The sequence below is a fragment of the Schistocerca piceifrons genome, chromosome 11 (genome assembly GCF_021461385.2).
Source record: "Schistocerca piceifrons isolate TAMUIC-IGC-003096 chromosome 11, iqSchPice1.1, whole genome shotgun sequence".
Classification (NCBI taxonomy): domain Eukaryota; kingdom Metazoa; phylum Arthropoda; class Insecta; order Orthoptera; family Acrididae; genus Schistocerca; species Schistocerca piceifrons.
In genome coordinates this window covers 40497308-40514561 of record NC_060148.1, presented here as the reverse complement: position 1 = coordinate 40514561, position 17254 = coordinate 40497308, and the positions used below count along the sequence as shown (strand labels likewise).

The 17254-nt window shown below is 41.7% G+C and overlaps 1 protein-coding gene across 2 annotated transcripts in view; it reads left to right on the top strand.

The window, feature by feature from the left end:
* The window catches only part of LOC124720072, a 41640-nt gene that overhangs the window by 12079 nt on the left and 12307 nt on the right, over positions 1-17254 (top strand). For both annotated transcript variants that reach the window (XM_047245339.1, XM_047245340.1), the window contains exons 2-3: positions 751-885; positions 1002-1155. In XM_047245339.1, coding sequence (XP_047101295.1) covers positions 1146-1155 — 10 coding nt within the window. In that variant the 5' untranslated portion in view covers positions 751-885; positions 1002-1145. The remainder of the gene's footprint in view (positions 1-750; positions 886-1001; positions 1156-17254) is intronic.

Genomic DNA, 17254 nt, shown 5'->3' with positions numbered 1-17254 from the left:
GGCAGCCGTGTGGTCGTCCGTAAGCATTCGTGGCATCCACCTGGATGACACTTTTCGCGTTTTCAGGTCATCATGCAGGATTGTGTGCACAGAACCCACAGAAATGCCAACTCTGGAGGCGATCTGTTCAAACAGTCATTCGGTGATCCCCCAAAACAATTCTCTCCACTTTCTTTATCATGTCGTCAGACTGGCTTGTGCGAGCCCGAGGTTGTTTCGGTTTGTTGTCACACAATGTTCTGCCTTCATTAAACTGTCACACCCACGAACGCACTTTCGACACATCCCTAACTCCATCACCACATGTCTCCTTCAACTGTCGATGAATTTATGTTGGTTTCACACCACGCAAATTCAGAAAAGGAATGATTGCACGCTGTTCAAGTAAGGAAAACGTCGCCATTTTAAGTATTTAAAACAGTTCTCATTCTCGCCACTGGCGGTAAAATTCCATCTGCCGTACGGTGCTGCCATCTCTGGGACGTATTGACAATGAACGCGGCCTCATTTTAAAACAATGCGCATGTCTCTATCTCTTTCCAGTCCGGAGAAAAAAAATCGGAGGCCTTAGAACTTGAATGCACCTCGTATATTGTCATGGAAAAAATGTTCTTTCTCTCAGGTGTAGTGTATTTTCATGTAGGGAAAAGTGTATTTTTAACCAGGAAATCTGCAAATTTTTTTCCTTGTCCACATATAAACCCTGTTATCCAAACTACCCATCTAATCTGCAGAATTCTTGTGTTTCAGTATTCTTGCTTTGCCAATAAATTTCTGAAAACCTCATCTGGCCAAATGGTCGGAAATTCTGGAAGCTGAAGGTTGTTCACATGAGATATTGAGGTCTGCGGATTCCCGAGAGCCACTTCGTTTGCTCTTACATAGGTGAGTAACGGTGTCTGGTTTCCATATGAGCATGATAGTCCATTATCCCTCAATAATGCACAAATTTTGCACCAAAGTTCAGTTGAACATTAATTTGAAAACATAAATGTTTCCAGGGACAGAGCTAGCAGAATCAACATGTTGGCACATAAAACACTGGTGGTTTAGAATAAGAAGTCGATAGGAAGATGTGAAATGTGATGACGTAAAGTCAGAATTTTTGCTGAAGGTAGCATTGCCGCTTAATACGCTGTGGGACCATGTCACCAGGTAAGTTTAGCAGTAGATTTGAATCCTGTGTAATTTGTTTTTGGATGGTCAGTAGTAGTTGACTCCCTCGTTCATTCATTCACCTCCATACATACTTACAAGCTACCATATGGAGCATGCCAAAAGGACACTCTGTACCACTGGTAATCATTTTCTCTCCTGTTCCACTTGCAAATTGTGCGATTCTCTATGCCTCTGTACGAGCTTTAATTTCCCGTGCCTTCTCTTCGTGGTCTTTATGCGTGATGTACTTCAGTGCCAGTAGGATCATTATGTGGTCAACTTAAAGTAGTAATTTTCTCAGAAGAGTTTCATAAAACATCTTCCCTCTAGGGATTCCCATTTCAGTCACAAAGCATCTCTAATGCTCACAGGTTAATTGACTTGAAATCTAGTAGCATGCATCTGTGTTGCCACCTTCAATCTGATATGGTGGGAAATCCCAAACAGGCAAGCAGTACTCGAGAGTGTTCTGTACCCAGTATCATTTATAAGTGTGCTACACTTTTGTAGAAACTGAAGTCGAGCATTGTCATTCCGTTAGATACTCGACTGACACGATTGTTGAGCGAGAAAAGGATGAGTTGAGTTTTGCACAGGTGATCCTGTCTAAATTTGTGCTGATTTGTGGGTAGAAGCTTTTCTCTCTCGAGTAAATTAATTAATTTGAGCTTAGGATAGGCTCAAAAATTCTGCAACAAACAAACATTAAGGGTATTGGTCTATAATTTTGCAGGACTTCTGTTTTAACTTTCTTATGTACAGGAGTCACCTGCACTTACTTTCAGTTGGTTGGGACTTCACCGTTTGTGAAAGACTCACGGTGAATGCCAAGGATCCAGTGCCGAAATGTTCTCTCTGAAGTGGGGTTCGATCCGTACCTGGTGATCTGTGTGTTCTCTACTTTTTGTTGCTTTCCAGAGCTAGGAATGCCTACGTCTGTGCTCTTCATATGGGAGTTTGTGTGGCAGTGAAATGATGGTTTGTCTTTACACTCATTCTGTGCAAATGATTTTTTTAAATGCAAAATTCAAAGCTTTAGCTTTCCTTTTGCTCTCTTCTGCAGGAACACTGACTGACTGGTGGGTGACTGAATAGAGACATTCAGCCTGATTAGTGATTTTATGCAGGATCCGAATTTTCTAAGATTCCCTGCAAGACCTGTAACTAACATATGACGGTGCAAATAGTGATACGCATTGCGGACCGATCTTTCGGTAGTCGCAACTGCATTGCATAAATGTCGTTATGAAAGAGAGATTTCAGGGATGAGGAAAGAGTCAAATCGTACTTTGACGGAAGCAACCACTGCAGGCTTGTAAAAATAAATTGTGACTAGTGCTGATCTACCCCCACTGATAATGGGTGGAATACTTGATATACAGGGTGAGCACAAAGTCTTGCCCTGAGTATAATAATTTCTTACAGAATAACTGTTTGACATAATAATTTACATTTGATGCCATTACATAGGTTAGTGTTACTAGTTTTTTTTAAGACCACTTACGTTAGTAAACCTCGACATGTGCTCCCTTGGTAGCTCGGCGAATGTCGAGGCGGTATTCCAGTTCCCACCAGGTGTTTCGCACATTGGACAGCTTCTTGTTGTGTGCCTTAATTTGATTTTAGCAGGGTCATTTGTCAGCGTATTTTATCGCTGTGGCATGCCGATTGGTCTACACTTACTGAAAACGAGCTTCGGGCCTCGAAACCTCTCCCGACAGCTCGGACGACCTCTTCACGCCCTTCGTGGCCTGCTGTGTACTCTGGATGCCATTTTAGCGGATGACCCAAGAGCAGCTGCTCGCGTTCATTTTCTCCACTTGATAAACCTGTCTAAGGGCATTTGATTATGCTGTTTTCTTTTGATCCCTTGCCTGTTAATGTGCCTTTCACACTGTTGTACTTTTTAGTTGCTGTTTTAACGTCGTGCCTTGCAGTGCATTCATAATTTTGTTTGGGCACTAATGACAACTGTAGTTGTGGGCCCTAAAAAAAAAGAAGGCGTTTTATAACATGTGTTCTATCACAGTACCCACAGCAGCTTGTATCCTAGCCTTCAGTTCGTTGACGTCAGCAACTGGTGCGACGAAGACTCTGTCCTTGATATACCCCCAGACAAAAAAGTCAAGGGGCGTAACGTCTAGAGAGCGGGGTGGCCAGGGTGTTGGACCGTTCCTTCCAATCCACCGATACAGAAATGTTTCATCCAGGAAATCGTGCACTGTCAAAGCTCCGCAGTTGGTAGGTTATCAACAATGGATAATTTTCCAGCAAGGTGCAGCACCCCCCCCCCTCCTCCTCCCCCCCCCCCCCCCCCACACACACACACACGCACACACACACACACACACACACACACACACACAGGGCTTTGTTGAAGATTTGCAGAATGACCTGCAGAGAAATGATGAATGGCAGTTGACACTAAACTTAAATGAATGTAACATATTGTGCATACATAGGAGAAATGCACTACTGCACAACTGTATTATTGATGACAAATTGCTGGAAACAAAAACTATTGTAAAATATCTAGCAGTATCTGCCTGGAGCATCCTTAAGTGAAATGACCACATAAAATAAATAGCAGGAAAAGCAGATACCAGAGTGAGAGGCCAGCCGCTGCGGCTGAGCAGTTCTAGGCGCTTCAGTCCAGAACCACGCAGGTGCTACGGTCGCAGATTCGAATCCTGCCTCGGGCGTGGATGTGTGTGATGTCCTTAGGTTAGTTAGGTTTAAGTAGTTCTAAGTCTAGGGGACTGATGACCTCAGATGGTAAGTCCGAGAGTGCTTAGAGCCATTTGAATTAGAGTGAGATTCATAGACAGAATCTAAAGGAAGTGTGACTCATCCACTAAGTAGAACAGAGCGGTGCCAGAGCAGAATGACATGTACACAACCGGGTTAACACACTAGGCATTATCACAGTCTTACCATATTGGTCTCAGTAAATCAGTTAATTACAAATGATCAACTTGAGACTCCAGAAATACACACTGTAAGGAAGACGTCTGCCTGAGAGGGCACACAATAGTCTGAGTCCTCGGTTTCACAAGCACCTGGAAACATCCACGAAATTATTTAACACTTACGATTTTTAGCCAATGATAATCGGAGTAGAAAGGAAACTGTTCCATTATCCATTTGCCACTAGCAATCTGTTGACCTGGAGCCGGCCTCGTATCCTTCAACAATTACCCATTTACAGAGAGACTGACCCCTTATCTTCAGAGTGGAGAAAACTTCTTTCCTTGGCATACACAAGAGCCCTCCCCCCCCCCACCCCCCGCCCCCAGTGCCTCCACCCCCCCCCCCCCCAAGAAACAAAGTAAACATATGCTGACCAGACATGAATTGTTACGTATTACAGCAAGAATGGCCTGGAATGTATTGAGTATTTTAGGTACGATGATGTGCACGACATGGACAGTCTGTCACATTCCAGACTAATCAACTTCACCTTTCAGATTTTCAGTCGTCATAAATTTCATGGTTCCACTATGCAGTGCCATGGAGCCATACTGTTCCACTTCACCTTGTTGCGATTTGCGGATGCTAGAAGAGAGCTTTAATCTATGCAAGCAACTGAATGACATAACACAATTCTGTGTGGACTGTCCTGTATTTACAACAGCAACATAACACTTAACCACCACAATTACGATTTGCGGTACACCTATCTTTTGCAATGTGTAGTTTTCAATAGGTCACAACACAAATGTTTAATGCATGGATATTGATCACTAATAGCAGGTCTCTTGCATATATTCAGCTGTTTGGGTATTTTCATTGTCTGTTGCCCCCTTCACTCCCCGATTTCCGAGGAAGCTCCGAGCTGTGACACCCAAAGTACAAATGCTGTGTCCCGGCAGGTGGAGTAGTTTATCGGCTGTAGATGTCCGCAGCTGTCGTCGTCTAAATTTCATCTGTACATGTAACTGAACAACTTCTGCGCAGTGGCATGTTCCACACTTATCAAACTACATTGAACAAAGTTTTCAGTTTCCACGAACGTCTTTGGTCGGCGTAAGAGGATAAAAGTGGAACATCTTATTCTAAAGTATCCACTATCACATGACAGGCCACAGTATCAGTTTACCGTAATTGTAAAATGTTCAACAAGGAAATATTTCCAGTGAGAGCAGGTTTAATAACTTTGATCGTACAGAGAAAAATTTAGCATAAAACGAAGTGCTGCACCTGTCCTTGAGTGAGACTGTCAAGGGAGAGATCAGTTTCAGTGTGATGTACCACATTATACATGTTACTCATTCGGTTATTTTAATTAACACAGTTAAGTTGGAGGTCTGCAACACTGAAGTATCTCGAGATAGCTGCCTGTCGTGTAATGTAGCGCGATGTATACAGCTGTCGTGGCAGAGGTGTCTCCCTTTAGAATGCTGTGTCACTGGTGCACTTGACATGAAACGGAAATAAAAACCCATTATTAAATATACACTGCTAGGAAAAAGGTAACGCATCGTTTTAGAGGTTTCCAGTTCTGACAAGATTTATTGTTGCGACAGTGCGTATGGAGTACATGAAATGATTACATTTACAGATCAGTAGCACAAGTGTTTCTGAGGTACCGAGTATCGATCCACGCTGAAATACCCATATTGATACGTGATGTAGCCTCCGTGCTCCCCCCTCCTCCCTTCCTTCTCCCATCCCCCTCCAGCAGACTCGAGGCTCTTTTGTGATTTTGTGCATGGCACACATGGGGCCCCAAGCTATTACTGCCCATTCTTCCTTCACGGGCTGCACTTCCTTCCCCTGCCTCTCTCTTTCCCCCCTCGCTGCTCCTCCTCTGCCCCCTCCTCCCCCTCTCTCGATGTTCTTATTTATGAGAACCTGGCTACCCGCCTGGTATCTTGTACTCGTTTCGGGTTTGTTTCCCTTGCCTTTTCTTTTTCATCTTTCCTTTTTGGTCCCCCTTTGGGATTTGACTTCCACTTCTAAATTTTCACTGCGTAGTGTGAGGCATTTGGGGAAGAGCTCCCTCCCTGGCATCTACAGTGTGGATACCATTCCGCACCATAACCCACGTCCGTTCTGCTAGGTCACCGGCACATGTAGTCAGTCTGTGTGGTGGGTTTACGTACCCATCTGGGTGAGCCCCCTGATAACACAGGGATCACATGTTGCCTCTCTATGCGTGTCTAGGAGTGGTTGCCCGTCATTCCAGAGCATCAGAGCTCCTGGAAATGGCACTGCACCTGACAGTCCTCGTCGTGGCTGGACAGTGTCCGCAGGAAGAGCCCCCGATAGGAGTGGGTGCTATTGGGAGGGTGCTTTGGATATGAAAAGCATTAAAATCCAAAAATCTGCCTGTCGTCTCTTAGATTGGCAGTGGATCATTTATTGCTGCTTCTTACGACCCAGCAGTGTTCCCCTCCCTGGCTACATCGTGGGAAGTGGGCCGGGCTCACTGCCTCAGGGTGAAACACTTTCCCCTCTACCGGGTCTGTATCAGGACAGGTGGGAACCCATTCACTATCACAAAGCTATTATTTTTAATGAAAACTATTGAAAACGAGGTTGTCGATACAGAGTCTCTCGGCAGAATGCCGGTCGGATTTGCTGTCGATCAAAACGTCTACTGCTGCCCGATCTGCAGCCCTTTGTGCTCGTGACCGTCTGGGCGACACCCTGGTGTCAGTTATTCCTAACCAGCCCTTTTATGTGATTAAGGGGTTCATTTTTCGTCCTTCAAACTGACGAGGAGCTCCGGTCCACTCTGGACCGACGGGATGTTAAGTTTGTTCGGTGCGTTCAGAAAGATCGTAAGGACACTCTCGTCAATACCGACACCTTTATTCTGGCATTTGAGGGAGGTGTCCTCCCTAAGAAGGTTGAGGCTACGTGTTATTGGTGTGGCGTGAAGCCGTATATCGCGTCATCTGTGAGGTGTTTCTGGTGCTCGGGTTTCGAGCACACGTCGCTCAAAAGAGGAAAGGCCGCTGGACCTGATGGGATACCTGTTCGATTTTACACAGAGTACGCGAAGGAACTTGCTCCCCTTCTTGCAGCGGTGTACTGTAGGTCTCTAAAAGAGCGTAGCTTTCCAAAGGATTGGAAAAGGGCACAGTCATCTCTGTTTTCAAGAAGGGACGTTGAACAGACGTGCAGAACTATATACCTATATCTCTAACGTCAATCAGTTGAGTCATTCCATGTCAAATCAACACACCTATTTTACCTCACCTTGTTAGATTTTGCTGAAAGTTGGTATACTTATAGTGGGCACTGAGACTAAGGAAAATACCAAATTTCAATTTTTTATCTCAAACCATTCCTGAAATATGGCTATGTAAACTTTTCAAAAACCAGTCAAAAATGTGTGAACGGACTTTTTTTAAATTGTTCTAGGAGCTGCCCTAATTGAGCTATAGAACTGGGAAAGGTGTCATTTTACAGCATTTTGCATGCTCTTTCCAGGGATATACAACAAAACATAGCTTCTAATTAATAACCATTTTCAAAATACTAATTAATATTTTGATTTAATTTTAATTTTTTACAAAAAGTACATATTTGAAAATTTTCAAAATATTTCCATAACTACTTCATACTATTGTAAATCACATGGCAAAATATAAATCTGGGATGATGATGGGTTCATTGTTAAAAAAAAATTATACCCGGCTCTTGTTTTTCACTAACGGCCCTAGTGTGACCAAATTGATCTTTAACAAACAGGAATTTCTTTAAAATATGCTGAAAGGTAAGTAAAAAAAGTATTAGAAATATCAAAACATCACCTTATTAAACCAAAATTAATCAGCATATTTTATAATTAAATTGATTGCTTATTTTAATTTCATACAACTTCACTAACAGTATATTAACCAATATAACAAAAACAAGAAATTGAGCATTTAACTACAAACTGAAATAAAGTATGAATAAGTACAAGTATTTACATAATAGTTCTGGTCCATGATGTTTGAAATGGAACTGTTATTGTTCTGGTCTTCAGTCCTGAGACTGGTTTGATGCAGCTCTCCATGCTACTATATCCTGTGCAAGCTTCTTCATCTCCCAGTACTTACTGCAACCTACATCCTTCTGAATCTATTCTATTAAACAAATTAAATACATAATGCTTGTTTTTGAGTAACAGGTATCTGTGCATAGCTAAATTTAACACAATAGGTACTAACCATAATTTTGAAACAACTTTCTATAAAATATACATTAACACTAACCTGAGACAAAAATTAAGTTTTGAGTCGAAAGCAGTTTCCCATCAAATTGTCTTGGAACTTCACATATTACATTTTAATAAAGCTGACTGGGTTTGGTTTACATCACTTTCATTAAGAATGTATGTTCTCCCTGTCGGAGTAAATGGATTCACTTTTGTGAGAACATCCACAACTGACACCCACAGGACATCTGCATGTGCAGGATAAGAGAATGACTTGGCTGGTCCACATGGATGAAGAAAAGTAATTTTCACTTCATCAAGTTCTTCGTTTTTTTCTAAAATGTACCCAAGCCAACAGTTTCTGCCATATACAGTGGTGACATAGCCTGATACATCTTGTAACTTCAGTTTGTCTGGTGATGTAGTTACTTCCCTCTCCCAACTCTGTGCATCACCTGAAAAGTATTTGACTATTAATTTTGATGTATTGTTGGGAATGAAAGCGTGAAATTGCTGTGTTCCTTTGATTGTCGATGTCTCTTCAAGTCGGCTTTTTAAGAATATTTCTGGAGCAGCGTAGTCTTCTTGAGTGGAATATGCAAAATCAACATTTGTGATATTATCTAATCCCCACTCAAATAGATCTCGTGCGGTTTGGATCTGATTTTGGTATGGCCTTTACAAACTTGCACGAACTGCCAGTCTCTTAACTGAACCCCCTACTCCATCACAAGGCCCTTTCCCATGTGCTGTGGCTGAAAAGTGCCACTCAGCTTTTATGTTGAAGTCTTCCTCATGAATGCAAAGGTTCAGGAAGTTTTTCTTATTTTTATACCGAGCGGCAGAACCGTCAGAATAATAGTATATCTGTTTTTGAATCTTTTGAAATTTATTCGTTAGATATGAAATTAGCTTCTTTTGAAAGGTGTAAACCGCAGTTGTGTTGTGCTCCAGGCAATCAGAAACAATGACAAAGCTCATACGCTCAATTTTGTCTTCCTGTTTGTAATATATAACAAAAGGATGAATGGTAATCTGTTGTCTTGTCCAGTAGAAACTCTGAGCTTCATCCTGTAGAACTATACTATAATTTTCTGAAAAATCACATATGACAACAAATTCAGATTCCATAAGGTTTTCTCTTGTGGAGTTAAGGAACGTTCGTTGTTGCTTGGCAATGAAGTCATGCCGAATAAAGGTCGACATCTTACTACAAAATAAATCTATGAATTCTTCAGAAGTTTCCTGAACAATTTTCAGATTACATTGGTCAACTGACATCCACTGTCGGAACTGAACTTGTTCAATTAAGTTTTCACGAAAAGAGTCTTTTAAAATTTTACGTATGACAGTTTCTCCTGGGCGGTATTCACAGTTTCCCATGTTGCAATCAACTGATGATGGGTTGCAAAGCATTTTTGCAATCCACTGCTTATAATTGTTGAAGCTGCTATTTGTTACTGTATTTAGTTTGGCATTTTCTATCATTAATTTTATGTTTTGGTAAGTTGTGCACTCGCAGACAGTGTGTGTGCCACTCTGGCCGGCTAATACACAATGTTTTGGTCTCGACTCAGCAAATTTAGAGAAACCTATTTCTATGTTAGGAAACTTGTCTTTAAAATGTTTGTAAGCTTCTTTAAGGTTACACAAAATAAGTCTTTTTGATATTTTTGTTTTATTTCCACTTGTTTCTGTAATTGTCACACAATCTTTAATACCTGGCATTGCCTTGCAAACTTCATCATTTTCATAAAATGAATGTACAGTTTCGACAGTTTCTGTTGGTGAAGACTTCCCTGGTTTTGGGTTTGGACCTTCCATGAATCTTCTCTCTTTCAAAACTTTTTGGACTGCCGAACAATGTAATTAGGAGCGTTAAATTCCCTCATTATTTTCCTGACACTCCACTTTTCAGGTAAACTTGTAAGAATCATTAGTTTTTTTGCTCTACTTATAGAATTTTTAAAGTTTGTTTTAAGATTTTCAAGAATGAATTCATCGGTATCAGTATCTGATGAAGTAATTTCAGGAGCAACAAAAAGTTTACGTATCGTTGATTAGATTTTCTTCACTTTTGATTTGGCGTAATGCCTAGATGTTAGTTTTCTCTTATCAATTGGGGACTCACCTAGTTCTTGAAGTGTTGTGTTAAATGTTTTCACAGCTACTGAAGTTGAAGTTGGAGTGAAGTCAGGGTCTTGGTCTCGGATGATTATCTCTGAGCCAGAAGGTTCTTCTTCAACACTTTCGTCACTGATGGGCTCTGGTGTATTTTTCAATTTGGTTACATCTTTCCTACATTTATCACAAAACTTGGCACCACATGGTATCTGAGGAAATAATTTGGGCATCCATGTTGTGACATTTCTCAGTTTTTTTCTGTCTCTAATAAAATGATTTGACTTCTTAAATGGATTACAACACTGCACTCTTACAGCACTGCACTTTTTGCTTGGTTACATATTTATACAAAAACCACTTATAAACTGTCCTTCAATGTATAGATTTACTTGAAAATGAACTATTAAATATAATAGATACAGACTGGCCAACACAGAGGTAACAATTGATTTGCACTAAAACCACAGTGCACAATAATGCTGTAGGCACATAAAGCCTTAGAAGGTAACAATGCAGACTACATCATCTCAACAATGGCTCCAGTCTCTGAATTATTGTACAGACATCAAGCCCTATGTATATGGTCCTCTACTGACGTACTACCTTAAGGGTCAGTTTGGTCAAACTAGGGTCGTCAGTGAAAAACAAGAGTCTGGAATAATTTTTTTTTAACAATGAACCCATCATCATCCCGGATTTATATTTTGCCATGTGATTTACAACAGTATGAAGTAGTTATAGAAATATTTTGAAAATTTTCAATTATGTACTTTTTGTAAAAAAAATTAAATTAAAATATTAATTACCATTTTGAAAAAGGTTATTAATTAGAAGCTATGTTTTTTTGTCTATCACTGGAAAAAGCATGAGATGCGCTACAACATGACACCTTTCCCAGTTCTGTAGCTCAATTAGGGCAGCTCATAGGGCAATTTAAAAAAAGTCCGTTCACACATTTTTGGTCAGTTTTTGAAAAGCTTACATGACCATATTTCAGGAATGGTTTGAAGTAAAAAATTGAAATTTGGTATTTTTCTTTGTTTCAGCACCCACTATAAGTATACCAACTTTCAGCAAAATCTAAGAGGGTGAGGTAAAATTTTTATTTAAAGTGTGTTGATTTGACATGGAATGACTCAGTTGTAGAATTTTGGAACACATATTATGTTTGAGTATAATGACTTTTCTGGAGACTAGAAATCTACTCTGTAGGAATCAACATGGGTTTTGAAAAAGACAATCGTGTGAAACCCAGCTCACGCTATTCGTCCACGAGACTCAGAGGGCCATAGACATGGGTTCCCAGGTAGATGCCATGTTTCTTGACTTCCGCAAGGCATTTAATACAGTTCCCTACAGTTGTTTAATGGGCAAAGTAAGAGCATATGGACTATCAGACCAATTGTGTGATTGGATTGAAGAGTTCCTAGACAACAAAACGCAGCATGTCATTCTCAACAATGGAGAGAAGTCTTCCGAAGTAAGATTGATTTCAGGTGTGCCGCAGGGGAGGGTCGTAGGACCATTGCTATTCACAATACATATAAATGACCTTCTGGATAACATCGGAAGTTCACTGAGGCTATTTGCAGATGATGCTGTGGTATATCGAGATGTTGTAACAATGGAAAATTGTACTGAAATGCAGGAGAATCTGCAACGAATTGACGCGTTGTGCTGGGAATGGCAATTGAATCTCAATGTAGACAAGTGTAATGTGCTGTGAATACATAAAAACAGATCCTTTATCATTTAGCTACAAAATAGCAGGTCAGCAACTCGAAGCAGTTAATTCCATAAATTATCTGGGAGTAGGCATTAGGAGTGATTTAAAATGGAATGATCATATAAAGTTGATCGTCGGTAAAGCAGATGCCAGACTGAGATTAATTGGAAGAATCCTAAGGAAGTGCAATCCAAAAACAAAGGAAGTAGTTTACAGTACGCTTGTTCGCCCACTGCTCGATTATTGCTCACTGGTGTGGGATCCGTACCAGACAGGGTTGATAGAAGAGATAGAGAAGATCCAACGGAGAGCAGCGCGTTTCGTTACAGGATCATTTTGCAGTGTATCGTATCGTGACATTGCGGCTCGCGTTGGTAGAGCTCCAAAGGCTGTTAGCATAATATGGAATCGGTGGGTTCAGGAGGGTAATATGGAATGCCGTGCTGGATCCCAATGGCCTCGTATCACTAGCAGTTGAGATGACAGGCATCTTATCCACACGGCTGTAATGGATTGTGCAGCCACGTCCCGATCCCTGAGTCAACATATGGGGACGTTTGCAAGACAACAACCATCTGCATGAACAGTTCAGTGATGTTTGCAGCAGCACGGACTATCAGCTCGGAGGCCACGTCTGCGGTTACCCTTGATGCTGCATCACAGACAGGAGCACCTGCGATGGTGTACTCGACGACAAACCTGGGTGCACGAATGGCAAAACGTCATTTTTTCAGATGAATGCAGGTTCTGTTTACAGCATCACGATGGTCGCATCCGCGTTTGGAGACATCGCGGTGAACGCACATTGGAAGCGTGTATTCGTCATCGCCATACTGGCGTATCACCCGGCGTGATGGTATGGGGTGCCATGGGTTACACATCTCGGTCACCTCTTGTTCGGATTCACGGCACTTTCAGCACTGGACGTTACATTTCAGATGTGTTACGACCCGTGGCTCTACCCTTCAATCGATCCCTGCAAAACCCTATATTTCGGTGGTTGTTCTGGGTACCGATTTCTCAGGATCTATGCACCCAAATTGTGTGAAAATGTAATCACATGTCAGTTCTGGTATAATATATTTGTCCAATGAATACCCGTTTATCATTATCATCTGCATTTCTTCTTGGTGTAGCGATTTTAATGGCCAGTAGTGTAACTGCCCCATCTTTTATAGTTTTCTGGACTGGCCCCGGCTTTTCTCTCTTCACATTTAATACACCCTCCCACATTGTTCCAGGTGTTAGCAGATGACCCTCGAATGGTTACATGCGTACTCAGCTTTCTTTGTGAAAGTAGTTTTTCCTCCCAGGTTTAAGTAATAGAATTTTGCTCTGAAATTGGAGTCCCTCAGTTAGCTCTCATGTCGGTTGTGGAGGCCTCTGTGGATGGCTACACACTGGCCTTGTTCCCCCCTTTTCCCTATGTTCTGTCTGGTCGTTTTTGCCATTTTATTTTTTCCTTTTGTCGTATCTTCTTCCCCCAGTGCTGCCTCCCGTCACGATCGTGGTGTTGTGCGGGGGTCGGGAAGGGTCATCTGCAGTGGCGGTGCCCCAGAGCATTTAGCATCTGGGGCCGTGTCCGCCCGACGCTATCTCGTTTTTTGTTCTTCCTTCTGATCCGACATTCCTTTTACCTCTCCATTTGCCTGTTTCCCCTTCCCCCTCGACTGGACTGTGATGCTCGCATAATTCCTCCCTCGGTTTCTGCCACCTTACACCGTGGCATCGATGACCTCGCCGTTCGGTCCCCTCCCCCTACCGGCCGATCGACCCGATTAGCCAACCGACCGTACACGAGTGGCGATGGCGTGCACCGACTCTGGCATCCGGCCGATCGTGAAGGTGGCGAATGCTGTCCTGCAATATGTTACGTTGTGTTTGCCTTTCTGTTCATGTAGTTCTGTACGAATTTTGGTTGATAGCTCACACGAGGCACTTCCAGTCCCACCGTATCCCACGTGCGGGGTGTCTACGATCCGGGACAACTGGGAACTTTGAGGTTCGCCGATGACATTTAATTCTGTCAGAGACAGCAAAGGACTTGGAAGAGCAGTTCAGAGACAGCAAAGGACTTGGAAGAGCAGTTGAACGGAATGGACAGTGTCTTGAAGGGAGGGTATAAGATGAACATCAACAAAATCAAAAGAAGGATAATGGAATGTAGTCGAATTAAGTCGGGTGATGCCGAGGGAATTAGATTAGGAAATGAGACGCTTAAAGTAGTAAAGGAGTTTTGCTATTTGGGGAGCAAAATAACTGATGATGGTCAAAGTAGAGAGGATATAAAATGTAGACTGGCAATGGCAGGGAAAGCGTTTCTGAAGAAGAGAAATTTGTCAACATCGAGTATAGATTTAAGTGTCAGGAAGTCGTTTCTGAAAGTATTTGTATGGAATGTAGCCATGTATGGAAGTGAAATATGGACGATAAATAGTTTAGACAAGAAGAGAATAGAAGCTTTCGAAATGTGGTGCTACAGAAGAATGCTGAAGATTAGATGGGTAGATCACACAACTAATGAGGAGGCATTGAATAGAATTGGGGAGAAGATGAGTTTGTGGCACAACTTGACTAGAAGAAGGGATCGGTTGGTAGGACATGTTCTGAGACATCGAGGGATCACAAATTTAGTATTGGAGGGCAGCGTGGAGGGTAAAAATGATAGAGGGAGACCAAGAGATGAACACACTAAGCAGATTCAGAAGGATGTAGGTTGCAGTAGGTACTGGGAGCTGAAGAAGCTTGCACAGGATAGAGTAGCATGGAGAGCTGCATCAAACCAGTCTCAGGACTGAAGACCACAACAACCACATTAGGTTTCAGTTAAATTTTTGTAATTTTGTCTTGTAAGAACTGATACTCTAACAAAGGGTATTACTGTATCCCACTGCTGCAAAATAACACTGCAGCAATAAAACAGAAAAAAAGAAAATAAAACTTAAATTGCAAAAGAAATGAGCCATATAAAAAAAACACAGTGCTCGTACAAGTGTCAGCCAACAGCAAAATGTCAAAGGCTTTAGGAAGACTGCGCAATGCTTTGTAGCGACAAATTGCCTCCGATGAACGTGACATTAGATTCATTTAAGCAGTGAAATGAAATGTCATGTGACAAGGGCCTCCCGTTGGGTAGACCGCTCGCCTGGTGCAAGTCTTTCGATTTGACGCCACTTTGGCGACTTGCGCGTCGATGGGGATGAAATGATGATGATGATTAGGACAACACAACACCCAGTCCCTGAGCAGAGAAAATCTCCGACCCAGCCGGGAATCGAACCCGGGCCTTTAGGATTGACAGTCTGTGCGCTGACCGCTCAGCTACCGGCGGTGGACATTTAAGCAGTTAATAGCAGACTCGTGCACACTCACAGTTGAGTAGTACCTTCTCCCGCTTCTGGCTGCAGAAGTGTGGCTGTTGGCTGTGTAAGCAGCAGTAGCAGCAACCAGCCACATGGTACCCAAAAATTTTACTGGCGCGCCCAAGCGAGCAGATTCACGTATGCGCACATATGGGGGTGGGGGGTTAAGTCTCTGAGTGACCTGTGTTTACATTTAGGGATTTCTCTGTTTCCTATGTGTTTAGTGCTCTCACGTCAAATGAAAACAAGACGGATTTCTGTGCCTAGGAGCTATCAAGTGAAATAAAATAGATTCACATAATTACAGAAGGCTAAAATATGTTGTTACTTTCAGATTTTATTTTTATTTTCTCCTTTATTGCAGAACAATTAAGTTATTTTTGTCAGTTTGCTAGGGAAATTTGGCTTTTATTAATCGTTTCTGCTGAGGCAGTAAATTTATTTGAACCAAAGTGTTTAATTCCACACTACTGGCTAGTTTCAACTGTTTGCGCTACTTCGAGTGCACGTTTTTGTCTTCCCGCACGTATGGCATTATACCGTAATAAAGAACCAAACGTGAGATAATACAGTACTGGTACTTCGAGAAAATTGACATCCTGAAAGCCACACAGAAAAGCTTAATATCAGGTTGAGGCCTACTTCATTGGAAATCTGGACATATGAATGTGCACTTTAAGGTGACTTATGCATTTTAGTATGGTTTGTGAAATTCCGATGCTCTTGTTTCTTATATGACATAGTAAGATCTTTTAATGTTCCACACGTACAGACATACAGGCTTCCTATGTCACTGTAGCTGCGCAAGTGCAGTGATGCCTCTTATCTGGTGCTCTCTGGCAACTGCTGAAACGAATCTGTTTCTAACGGATCGTGGGGAAAGTATAGCGCATTGTGGTTTGAAAAGCATTATTTTCAAAGTAAATTTCCTTTTACACGAGATGAACTATGTGCAAGAACGTGCAATGAATTTCTTAAATCACAGAGCATTTGTTCTATTTAAAAATCAATTCTTTGATGATGAGCCATTTAGAAGAATTTTGAGCTCAGAAGACCATAGATTTATGTCAGTATTAAAACTTTTCTGGCATATTTGTGTGATTTATCTTAGTGTCACTCGCGCAAAACAGATCAACATTATATGTGAAAGCTTAGCATCTCTTGTAGCTTAGTAATATTTGAGACAAATATTATATGTGGAAGCTCTACTTTTCTTGTAGCAAGACTATGTACATTAATTTAAACCATTAACTTTTCCTGTTTGTGTGTTCACGCTACTTAACAGTGATGTTGTTATTGGGTGACTACATCACGTGTCCTTTGCTCAGAATATCAGCTGTCATCAGCTGGCGAGATCACGTGACGTGAGCTATGACTGGCTTTTACAAAAGTGCATCGCAATCTCGATTTCAGAGCTCTGGAAAGTAACGTGCGATGTTTTGTGGAATTCGAATTTATACTTGCATAATATGCAGTTCAGAACCTGTAAGAGATTTCTTTTCAGCAAGTGTATAACATATGAAGACATGCAGATCGAAGAGGTTGACAGTGTTAAGTTTCTGGGATTACAACTTGATAATAAATTCAGTTGGGAAGGGTGTACCGCAGAATTGCTTAAGCACCTAAACAAGTCTGTATTTGCAGTGAGAATGATGTAAGATATAGGAGAAATAAATATAAAAAAACTTGCATACATTCTGTAATGTCGTATGGGATCATATTCTGGGGCAA